This window comes from Oreochromis niloticus, linkage group LG5 (assembly GCF_001858045.2).
Source record: "Oreochromis niloticus isolate F11D_XX linkage group LG5, O_niloticus_UMD_NMBU, whole genome shotgun sequence".
Classification (NCBI taxonomy): domain Eukaryota; kingdom Metazoa; phylum Chordata; class Actinopteri; order Cichliformes; family Cichlidae; genus Oreochromis; species Oreochromis niloticus.
This window is the reverse complement of record NC_031970.2, coordinates 24,737,109-24,748,407: the sequence shown is the minus strand read 5'-3', so window position 1 is coordinate 24,748,407 and position 11,299 is coordinate 24,737,109. Positions and strand designations below refer to the sequence as shown.

The 11,299-nt window shown below is 43.3% G+C and overlaps 1 protein-coding gene across 2 annotated transcripts; it reads right to left on the bottom strand.

Moving 5' to 3' along the window:
* Positions 1-7,071: 7,071 nt before the first annotated feature.
* On the bottom strand, positions 7,072-9,820 carry cnpy2 (canopy FGF signaling regulator 2). Of its 2 annotated transcripts, XM_003441351.5 has the most exons (6): positions 9,663-9,820; positions 9,380-9,486; positions 9,160-9,275; positions 8,753-8,950; positions 8,550-8,646; positions 7,072-8,441 (listed from the first exon to the last, which is right to left on the bottom strand). In XM_003441351.5, exons 2-6 carry the CDS (start codon positions 9,477-9,479, stop codon positions 8,398-8,400), a joined length of 555 nt encoding a protein of 184 aa, XP_003441399.1. In that variant the 5' UTR covers positions 9,480-9,486; positions 9,663-9,820; the 3' UTR covers positions 7,072-8,397. The 2 variants fall into 2 exon arrangements, with proteins under 2 accessions (XP_003441399.1, XP_025763146.1); XM_025907361.1 differs by lacking the exon at positions 9,663-9,820 and having other exon boundaries at positions 9,380-9,656.
* Positions 9,821-11,299: the final 1,479 nt, after the last annotated feature.

Sequence of the window (11,299 nt, the reverse complement as noted above, 5' to 3'; positions counted from 1 at the left end):
GATAATTGCCTAGTTTGTTGTTGTTTGTATCTTACTGTCATTTTGATTACTATTGACATGTTTTCTGTATAATTTTATATAAAAAGATAACTGAGAATAACAACAGGACCCATACTATTTGCAGTAATTACTACAGTGTTTTTATTTTTTGAACCCATCTTTGTTTTTGTTGCAATAAAGAAGGTCTTAACTGGGCATGGAAACATTCACCATGTGATATATGATTGCTGACAATAAATACAGCATTGGTTTTATTGAATTCTCTAAAATCCAAAATAAACCTCACTCCAAGCTCATCTGTCAACACCAAACGCCCGCCCTTCCCGCAGCCTGCTGTCTGCCCATCTTTCATCCCCTCTCTGCTGCACTCTGCTGATGTACAGATTTTCTGTTCAGGAAAGGAAAGCCTGTTTGTTACGCTGGAGAGTTTCAAAGAAAGGGAGACGACCCAACGGCTGCCCGTCCCTCTCGGTGCCACAATTCAGCCGACAAAACAACAGATCCCTATCTCCATGCAGAGTCTGCTCACCCTCACGCACCAGCACCTCCCACGCGACTGTGCACATAGCTGGTTTGGTTGATATTGACTGTTGCAAGAAACCTGCATGCTGCAAGGAAGTGATGATGTAGAGACGGATAATAAAATGTGCGATTTGCATAAGATCTGAATTAGTCCATGAGAACTTTATTGCCCACCTTATTTTTCATTAAAAGTAGATGAAGCCACTATATGTCAGCACTGATTTGGCTGTTATCAGTCAGTCACTGTTAATAAGGTAGAGTAACATTAAAAGTATTTTGACCCGACGCTTGTATTCAATTTGAGAAGCAATAGCATTAAATTTTACAAGCTTTACACCCAAATACATCTTAGTTAAATAAACTTTTGAAAGTTGTGACTCACACTTTGCCTTCCCTTTAAATTTGAGTGAATTTTATAAGAAGATGATGGAGCCAGAGATTCTAGTTCTTCTAAAGCAGCTGATTAAAAACTTCCTCAGTGGTATTTAATCTGTATGTTGGCTGGTTGAAAAGAGGATGGGCTTTCAGTGGCAATGAAGTTAGTGAGTGTGTGTGTGTGTGTGTGTGTGTGTGCGTGTGTGTGTGTGTGTGTGTGTGTGGTAGAAGAGTGGGAGGGGTGCTGGAAACCACTGTCCTTTTAAAACAAGTTGTCCTGTTTGGACTTCATTAGACCTTGTGTCACTTCATGAGCAGCCAGGACAAGAATTAAAAGCAGGTACGTGTTTACATGCTTTTAATCCTTTCATTTAAGGCGATCTAAGTAAATAGATGTAATATATTTTTAAGTTTGGGGTTTTTGGGGGGTGTTTTTTTTTTTTTTAAGTTTCATTCTTCAGATCTGTGGATGAGACCAAATGATGGAGTTCTGGCCTGAGAATCAGGGGCAGTCCCATCTGTACTCCAAATATGGTACCGTTCCTGGGAGAAACTATACGCACAAGTGAGTTGGATGCCATGTAAATCGCTTGGGCCAGTATAATCTTTGTATTTATCACTGCTTGTTTGGCAAATTTACATTTGAGGTGCACAAAAATATTAATTAACTGCTGGCTGACAAAAAGTATTTGCTTTGCCTGCTCTGAAAGATTATCCAGCTCCCCACTACCTCCAACACTCTGCAAAAAGCCCTGAAAGATGGGAATATTGTTCCACATAACCCTACAGAAAATTTTGTGTTATCTATTAAATGTAACCATATAGAATGTGAAATGATATAATCTTGTTAAATTTTGCTCGCATTTCTCTACTATTCTACTCCCAGCTATCACGACAGACATCAGCCAGCCCATTATCCACTGTACTATGGTGAGCAGCAGGATCAAAGCAGGGAGTCCACATACTGGACTGTACCAGGATCAAGAACAGCAGGAGCTCTACATGAGTACACCAACTGGACGGACCCAGAGCACACTGCCCCTCCATCTTCCTCTCATTTTCCTTTCATTCTGGGACGCCCCACTCAGCACCACCAAGATCTGGGAGAGTACCAGCTCCAAGAAGGCAGACACAGAGAGTGGAAAGCAGCCCATCGACCCATGAGGGATCATGACAGAGGATTTCTAAGGGAAGGGTGGCAGAGGAGGTGGGACCCCTGTATCTCTGTTCGCTACAACAGAGAAGTTTCTGCCAAGAGGAGCGACAGCAGCTATCGAGAGCTGGAGGCCTGGGCGGCTCGCTACAGTCACTCCCTGCCAAGAAGAAGGCGTATAGAAGCAGAATTAAGGGGATCCTCACAGGGGCTGGTGGAGAGCACCAGGATAGGTTCGGATCCCCAACATGTCAGACAACCTGGACTGTGGGACAGAGGAGGCAGACAGCAAACTCCCACTTACTATCCATCACAAGCTCCCGCCCCTGATGCAAGCAACGTGCTGGACATGAAGGAAAATGCAAGCTACCAAAGGAAGACATTTAACCAACCTCCTGGCTATATTGCTCCTCCTCCCTACGACAGCCCACATAAAATTTCACCTGTGACACACAGCAGTGACACGGTCTGGGAGCAGGACACCAAGAAGCAACACTGCTACTCGCAGCCCACACGCAGAAACCAGCATGTGTCTGCAGAGTTGCAAGATAAGAGCAAGGGAGAGAAAGAAGAACTGGCAAATTTGGATGAAAGAAAAACCTGCCCAAAGTTTGAAGGATTGAAACGCCAAAGATTTGAAGCAGATGCTTTACAGGCGGTTTGCCCCATCCGTGTCCAGCAGACACACATACAGAATGACGGCACGCTGCCTCTGCAACCTCAACAAGGGTTTCAGAATTCAGAAATAAACAGAGAAACTTCCTCAAAGGTCATTGAAGGAAGGAAATTCAGGCTAAGCAAAAAGACAGGAGGGATGACAATATTCTGTTTGGTTTCTCGAATAGCCGGCCCCACCGAAACCCCATCTCTGCCCGTTTGGAACTCCAAAACAAACATTGAACACACAGACGAAAGAGAGGCTTCTAAACCTCTGGAAGCCACAGCTGAAGCTAATCTAAAACTTCCAGACGAAGTGGACTTCAAATCGCCAACTCTCGCAGAGCAGTCAGATGACGGTGCTGGAAGAAAACAGAGCGAGACGCCACCCTGCACAGAGAAGGACATAGTTGAAGATAATCAAGCAAAGAAAGCAGAAGCCGATGTTGTTCCCCCCAAAAAAGAAAATGGAAATGATGTCTGCAGACAGGGGGGTCAGTCAGTGCAGCCGGTGTCAGTAAAATATCCTTTATGGAGGGAGCCTAGTTTCACAAGCAGAGCTGAAACTGAGAGTCCCCCCACATGCTGTTTGAAAGGAAACAGCGAGGATAAACAGTCAGATGATTGTGTTAATGTAAGCAGTCCTACAGTAGATACTGAAGTAAGGAAGCTGGACAACCAGGAGGACACTGAGGACAGTAAAAGCCTGCTGGTTAATGACACAACCTGTGTTATTGTCAAAATGGAACAGATTCCTTCGCCTACAAAAGAGCGTGTTCACTTTTTAAGCACCGCAGCGCTCGCTGAAGAGAGTCAGCTCGATGCTCAAGCAATTATTTCTCCTGAACTAAACCGTCAGCTAAATCAACATGTCACAACTGATGAGAGCACAGAAGAAGCCTCCTCCTGCCAGACTGAAAAACCTGGGACTGATGTGGACTCAACACTTTTGGAGGAAGAGGAAGGCAAACAAGAAAGTTTAATCTCTTTGCCTTGCTTACTTTCATCTCAGGTTTCTGAAAGAGAAACCTTAGAGGAGCGTGCAGAACGAATACTAGGGATCCCTCTACACGACTGCATCACTGAACCTGAAGCTGTCACGTCATTGGTTGAGTCGTCTGCAGAGGAGCAGGACGAGGAGGGCGAACCGTCTCCACTTAAAACAGATACTGAAGATGCTTTTAAACAAACTCTGGAGGACGCAGCAGAGGATGAACCGTCTCAGAATCACTTGGAGGATCACCAAACCGAGGACAGCGTGTGTTTAAAAGACCACAATGACTCCAGAGATCAGGTGGCAAGTGAAAATGGTGGTGACTTTGTAGGATCTCAGGACCAAGCATCAGACAGGCACGAAAGGAGTGACACAGATGTCCCGCTCGAAACAGGCAACAAAACTTTAAGTGAAACTGAAAAGACTGAGGATGGTCTGCTTGAATCCACTGATGAAAAGGATACAAGTGAACATGGTCGGGAAGACGATCATGAGACTCAGCCTCCTGACCCCTCTGACTCTCTTTCACTAATACCTTCTGATCATCACTCTCCCTCAAATATCTCAGAGTCAAACACAGAGGAAGAGCCTGATCCTGAATTGGCTGCTCTTAATACTGCAGACATTGCACTTCCTCCTGCAACCTCATCCCCTTCTCCATCGCAACAGCTGTCATCCTTTTCACTGGATGGTGAGTCTTCCTCACTATCCAGTCCCCACGCAGATTCCCAATGTCTTCTTCCTCCTCTTGTTTTAACTGATCAACCAGCTGTAGAAACATCTGGCCCTGAGGAGGAAGAGGCACAAACATTACATGTAACTCAAAGTGAGCTCATTAATGAGCCGGAGGTGCTGATGTCACAGGAACAGCATGAATGTGGTCAACTGGATGATGCTGCCTGCGTCAATGATGAGCAACAAAATAATGGAGCTGACGAGGAGTCGATCAGGCCTTTGGAAGAAAACGACATCAACAGTTTGCAGCAAAATCTTGAAAGTGTCCAAACTGAGGGTGTTTTGTGCTTAAAGGAGAGTCATGTGAGTGAAGAACAACCTGAAGAAGGCCTTCCAGCAGAGTCGTCTGAAGTAGATGAAGAATGTGAGGAAAATGCAGGTCAAACAGAGGCCAAAGTCCTTCAACAACAACTTGATTGTGGCCAAGATGAGGATGTTTTTTGTATAAAAGAGAGTCACATGACTGAAAATGAGTTACAGATGAACTCAGATGAACTTCCTGTAGACATTAGGGAACAGATATTGTGCAAAAACAACTCTTCAGACTCTCAAAGTGAAACAGAGATTGAAATTTTGCAGGATGTTGACCCACAGACTGATCTGTCTAATTCTTCTCCTCCCTTGGCTGCAGACTGCGAGGTGTCTCTGTCACCTTTAGATGAGCTCTTCCTCCCTCAGCTTCCCTCTCCTCCACAGCCAACGTTTGAATGCGAGTGTGTTTCTCTTTTGGATACATCACCCCTACATCCTGACACTGCTGCTGCTGTTGGCATCCCGGAATCTCTCCCTCCTCCAGTTTCCCCAGAGGCTTCACCCTCCTCTTTCTCTGAATCATCCCCTGTCCTGCCTCCAAGCTGTACTCCTCCTTACGAAGAGGAAATTTTGTCTCTCTCCCCTGACTTTCTCCAATCTGAGGCGCACAAACAAGTGTTACAGTATCCAAATTCGCTGTGGGATGTGGTAAACCGCATTAGAAAGCACACAGCACCTGACTCTGAGAATGAAGAGGAAGAGGTGACCGAGTTGTGGGATCCAGAGAACTTAGGCGAGAACGTGGCTGCAGATACGACCTCTGAAAAGGTTGCTTTTGATGAAGTCGAGCAACAGGTTTCAGAGGAGTGTGCAGAGGTGGGAGACATCCAGCATGATCACAAAGAGGTACGAGGGGACACAGAGGAAGACACGCTGTCCTGCAGCAGCACCAGCAGCCACGGCTCTGGAGACACTGTTATTGGAGCAGATGAGAACGAAGCAGAGGAAATAGCATGTGACGCAGAGATGGAGCACAGAACCGAGAAAGAGAGTGAGGTGTTTAAGACAGCTGAAGAAGAGCTGCATTACTCTAGTGAAGTAAACAACGAGGCTGAGGGAGGAAAAGAGGAGGAGGAAGATGAGGCAGACACAAACGAGCCTTGTTTGAGTTCAGAGTGTGCAGCAGAGATCGTGGAAACTGAGGTCGAGTGCGAGGTTATAGAGCTCTAACATAACAATAATCAAAGAGCTGGTCCAAGGCGTTAAACACGCAGTCAAACATAAATTTGTATTTCTATTACATTTCACAGCAGACATTTTCAGAAACAGATGTTTTTTTTCTTTATTTCGGCATCACCTTAGAGATTTTAGTTTGGATGTCTGGGGACCACTGTTACAGAGACCCCTCTATTTGACAAAAATATTTAAAAGCTCTTTATTTAGGCTATTTTACTACAGTTTACCTTTAAAGGATTTTACATTTTATTGTACTTTTTCTTGTCTGTGTCTATTTCCAGAGATAGCTTTGTGCAGTTGTGAGAAAACGAAAATAGTCATAAGCAAAGACTGTAAAATTTGGTGATTTAAAAGGAGTGGTTTTATGGTAATAATAGAGTCATAACAGAGGTGTGTAGTGAATGTAAATAGACATGGAGTGCATAAAAAACTAAGATGTTTAGGTTGTTTCCTTTAAAGATTTCTGAGGTCTTTAAAGGAAGACGGGGAAGAGGAGAGCTTTTCCTTCCTGAAATATTTTTCTATAGTTACAAAAACATAAATTCAAACGTTTGCATTTTTACTGCAACTAGATAAACTTGTAAAGTTTGATGGTGTGATGTGAATAAAATTTCTGAAACAGCTACTAAATGGATCGACTGATTACCTTTTTCCAAGGTCAGAAAATCTTTCATGATCTTCATTCAGGTTTATATTCCGAGGCTACTAACCGGAGCCGTTTTTAACCACTAATCCCTAAATACTCTTTTTACATATTAGTGTAATGGTTTACATACATGCCTAACAAGTGCTGATCCTGGGAGGAGACACAAATCTCTGATGTAGTTAGAATCTAGTGTGTCTGTGTGTGTTTTAATTATAGGTATTAAAACTTTAAATAATAATAACTGTTTAAAAAAAAAAAAAAAGACAAATAGTTCAGGAACTGCTTTCATGGTTATTGTGTGTTCCCAAATTTCAACACTATTTAAGCTCAAACTGTATGTGGGTTATATGCAGTCAAACAGATGATTATCATCAAAATTCAAGGGAAAATTAAGGATAAGATCATCCTTGAAACAAAGCTGATGTTGAAAGGATCGAGTAGTGCTGATGTGGTAAAAAAAAAAAAAAAAAAAAATTTCCATTCACTGAAGACAAGACAGAGTCAGAAAATGTACAAATTTTATATTAAAAAGACATCTGAGGAGAATGATCACAAAACGAAAAATTCATTTTCACACAATGACACCAAAAATACTTCCTGATCTTTCTACTGTGGCTGTACAGCACTGGTGTACTTACACTGCTGCCTACAGCACACTCTAGTGGGGTTATGCAGGAGGTCAGTTTTATTACAAAGCCAGGAAATCTAAACTTTGCTACCATCTCAATTCTCGAGCTCAAGTAAATCACAGCTGGTTTCGGTAGTGTTTAACTCCGAGGTAATGTGAAACAATGAGCAAAGAAGTTTCGTGTGGACGAGCATGTGAGGATAATCGTTCTGCTCTGTCAGCAGCATGTGAGAGGTTTTAACTTGAGAAGATGCAGGCAGTTTATTTAGCAGTAGGAGTGTTTTAAAGTCACTGGCGGTTAAGCAGTAAATTAATGCACAGGAAGCCAATGTGGATACTAATTGTGCAAATGTTGTGTACTTCAACACCTGAAGACATTTCTTGTAATAATCCAACAGATTAACCACACTGAGTCTTTTAGCCAAATTAATTTAGGAGAAATAAAACATACTGCTGAGAGCACGCTGCTGTTGGACGGGGTAAACTACCTGGGAAATGTTTGTTTGGTGATGAAGCCACGTTATCGCTCGAACTACAGTGAAACCGTATCTGAAGTTACTTTTACATGATGTACTTTTAAAATCATGGCCCTTAACTTTTCGTTTTACCTGAACGAGTATCTCATGGAGGAATTAAAGAAGGAGAATCAAACTGGTATCGGTTAATCCTGTGATCATGGACAGTTAAATAAATACTGATGAGCATGAAAAACTCTTCTAAAGCTTGAACTTGAAAGTGACACTTATCATTATATAGCAGTTTAATTTAAGAGCAGGCCAACTTCTTTCAGCCTCACTTTGATTCAACTTCAGGAGAGTTTTTCCATCATGCGTGAATGAGTGCTTGAGGACCACCCAGCCAAATTTAGTCATATCTCCACATAAAGTCCAAATTCATTTTTACAGCTTCACAGTTTTTATCCAGAGAAGACCAATAAGAGCCTTTTTAATAACTTACAGTATCACATAAAATGAGATATTAACCCCAAAAAAGAAAAAAAAGAGTAGCAGAGTGGTCCTCACAGTCTCCATGATCACAGGAGTAATGCTTTTTGTTTTTTATTTCTTATCACAAGGATTTTTAGACAGCTTGTCCCACTGCCCTGACACAAACAGGTGATAAGTGGCAACTGAAAACACTACAGCACCCAGAAGTCTCCATTTGAGCTGATGAGAGACGGTCGCTACGACGAGAGGACATCAAAGCTCATCGTGGGTCATTTTTAGAGCGTGGTCACAGAGGTCTGCGGGACACACAGCACAGAAAACACAGTGAATTAACAGCTGAGCGCATGGGGAACATCAGAACAGAAAGAAATGTTTGCAGGTTGATGCATTTGGTCTCAACCTACCTGTCCTTTTGCTGCACAGTTTGTCTTTAACGTTGTCCGTTTCATGAGCGAAGAATTCGATGATTTCATCCTCGTGCTGTTCCACTATTGTTTCACACTGAACAACAAAGGAAAAATACACACTTAAACCACACCCTTTGTCTGTTTTTCTGTGCATTTCCTTGGGTTGTGCTGGAGGTCTAAGTGGGAAAAACTATACTCACTGCGAACTTCAAGCTGGCTGTAACCCTTGAATCCAGCGAGGCGTCTGACAGGTCCATGGCCTCGCCGCTCCGAGACTTGATCCTGACGTACGACTTCCTGTTTGTGGAGGGATCCGTGCGCTCGCCGTAGTCCCCCATCCTCTCGCATATGCTCTCCATCATCTCCAGGAGGTTTCCTTCTGAGCGTGCCAGAGGAACCTGGTGGTGTCAGAGTTCAGAAGTTATTTTTATTGCCAACCCACTGAAACTAACTGATATCTTTAAAATGAGATGATGGCCTTCAGAGGCAGGCGATGCTTTCTATAAAAGTTTGGCCCTGTTTTGTGGTCAACACTGTGTACTTATGATGTAGTCTACAGTGGGGGCTGAACCCAGACTACAACGTGGCTCTGCTACTGCAGCCTCACCTCTCTGATGGACTGACTCCCATCTGGATTGATCCTGAAAGATCCCGTCTGGATCATTTTCTTGGGGTCTATCTGGGAGATGGCCCACTCCATCTCGTCTACCAGAGCCCTGCAGGCTGAGGAGGGGAGGTGGAGTGTGGGTGCAGAAGTCAGACACCGATTAGATAAGGACTTTTCTTTGTGCGTGCGGCCGAGGCTCCGCGTCAAACCGGTTACTCACCTCCACATCTGAGGTCCTGTCCTTGTCTGGCCGCCTGGCTGGAGCTCAGGAGGAGACACGCAAGCAGGCAGTGTGTGAGCAGGAGAGCAGCTTCCCTCATTTTGCCTCTAAACGCGCACATTTCAGCATCACACAGGAAAACAAATAAGCAAAAAAAACATTCAAGTAAGTCGGCCGGAAGGCTCTCAGTCACCGTTTGCTACAAAAACCCTCTGTAGCTCAGCAGCCGGGTTACTAATACTGACACAGAGATGCACTTTATTCCACTTTTCATTCAACTTACTGTGTCTGTGGGCCGCCAGGAGAACACCTTTACGCTTTTCCACGCTGTTGCATCGTATTCGGTGAAATGTGGTGACGTAGCAACCGGGCTGCTGCCGGGGGTACGTGGAGCGGGAGACAGCTCGTGCAGCGCCCCCACGTGGGCGGGAAGATCCCAGCTGGCGCTCTACTCTGCAGCCAGGGTCATTTGTGTTGGACCAAGAGTGTCAAACATAAGGCCCGGGGCCCAAAATCGGCCCGGCAGACTCCTATCCGGCCCACTGAAGGTTTTTTGCAGTTTTTGAAGGAAGTGTTATATTTTTGACATTTAATTGTGTTTTCATAAGTTTTACAGCGTGTCCTGCTGTTAAGACTTCCATCAATGCCATACATATGATGCCAAAGTATTTAATTAATAGATAAACAATAACAATTAAAACCCAGTAAAATTCCTATTTTTTACTGGTTACAATCTGGTTGTTAAGTTCGATGTTACGGGTGACGTAGCTGACATTTCCGGGTCCAAATGCTCTTGAATAAACTAGAGATGGACCGATCCGATATTACATATCGGTATCAGTCCGATACTGACCTAAATTACTGGATCAGATATCAGAGAGAAATAAAAAATGTAATCCGATCCATTAAATATCACAAAAGCACCTCCAAAAACTTGCGACATGGCGTAACTCAGCTCATAACCTTAGCACGTCGGAACAGTATGCGTCACGTGATAAAGCGGCTGTGGCGTGCGAGACCTCTCGGCAGTCTGGTTGAGCAGTTGGAACCTCGCTACCAAACCGGCATTTCATCTCCAAGAACGTTATCCCAGAGAGAAGTAAAGCAAGTGTGTAAGTTCATCTCTGAATGTTTGTGAAGCATTCCCGCGTTAAGCTTAACAACCGATATATGGAGCGACTGCCTCTTCTCTCTCCCTCCCTCTCCTGTTGCTACTTCAATCATGAAACTGATCAATGATCAGTTGATCATGGCCCACTTTGCACCAGAAAGAGGAAACCAGCGGCTGAACAACAGCAGCGCGTTTAAGCTTGATAAGCTGTTGTTAGAATTTATTTAATATTACTTTCTACACCAGGATCTTTTTCTACGTAGCTGACGGCTGGTAACTGTGCAGGGGCGGGTCTAGCAAAGTTTTGCCAGGGGGGCGGTAGGGCATTAACAGGGAAAGGGGGGCACAAAGAAATACTTTTCTTTCTTATTCTCATTTAAAAAGTCTAGCTTAATAAAAAAATTATCTGAATCTTACACCCAGTTTTAATCTGATGTAAAATGTATAGAAGTCCATTACTGTCAATAGTAACTACTAAGTGTAATATATACCGTAGTAAGCTATAGTACTTTTTCCTTTGGGAAGGTACCATCTCTGCAGTCTGCAATTCTGTTTAATTATTGTAGAAAAATAATTGATTTCTGTGCATTTTTTTTACACATGCATTAAATTAAATTTGATTATGTCAATTAAACATCACGAGGCCGAGGGCAGGGGGTGGTTCCCTTTTTTTTTTTTTGCTGGGAGTTGGCAACCCTATTAGTAAGGTTGTTTAATATTTCTGCTAAGTACTCTTTAAAATACCAGAATAGGGAGGATGGTGTAGGTTTAAGTTTATTAGATTGATCAGTATTCTTGAACTATGAAAA

Excerpts from the sequence above, each read along its gene's own strand:
- cnpy2 (XM_025907361.1), bottom strand. The coding sequence starts at position 9,500 with ATGTGCGCGTTTAGAGGCAAAATGAGGGAAGCTGCTCTCCTGCTCACA. Across the intron at positions 9,276-9,379 it reads ACAGGACCTCAGATGTGGAG|CCTGCAGGGCTCTGGTAGAC; the intron begins GTGAGTAACCGG and ends TCCCCTCCTCAG. Across the intron at positions 8,951-9,159 it reads GGAGTCAGTCCATCAGAGAG|GTTCCTCTGGCACGCTCAGA; the intron begins GTGAGGCTGCAG and ends TGACACCACCAG.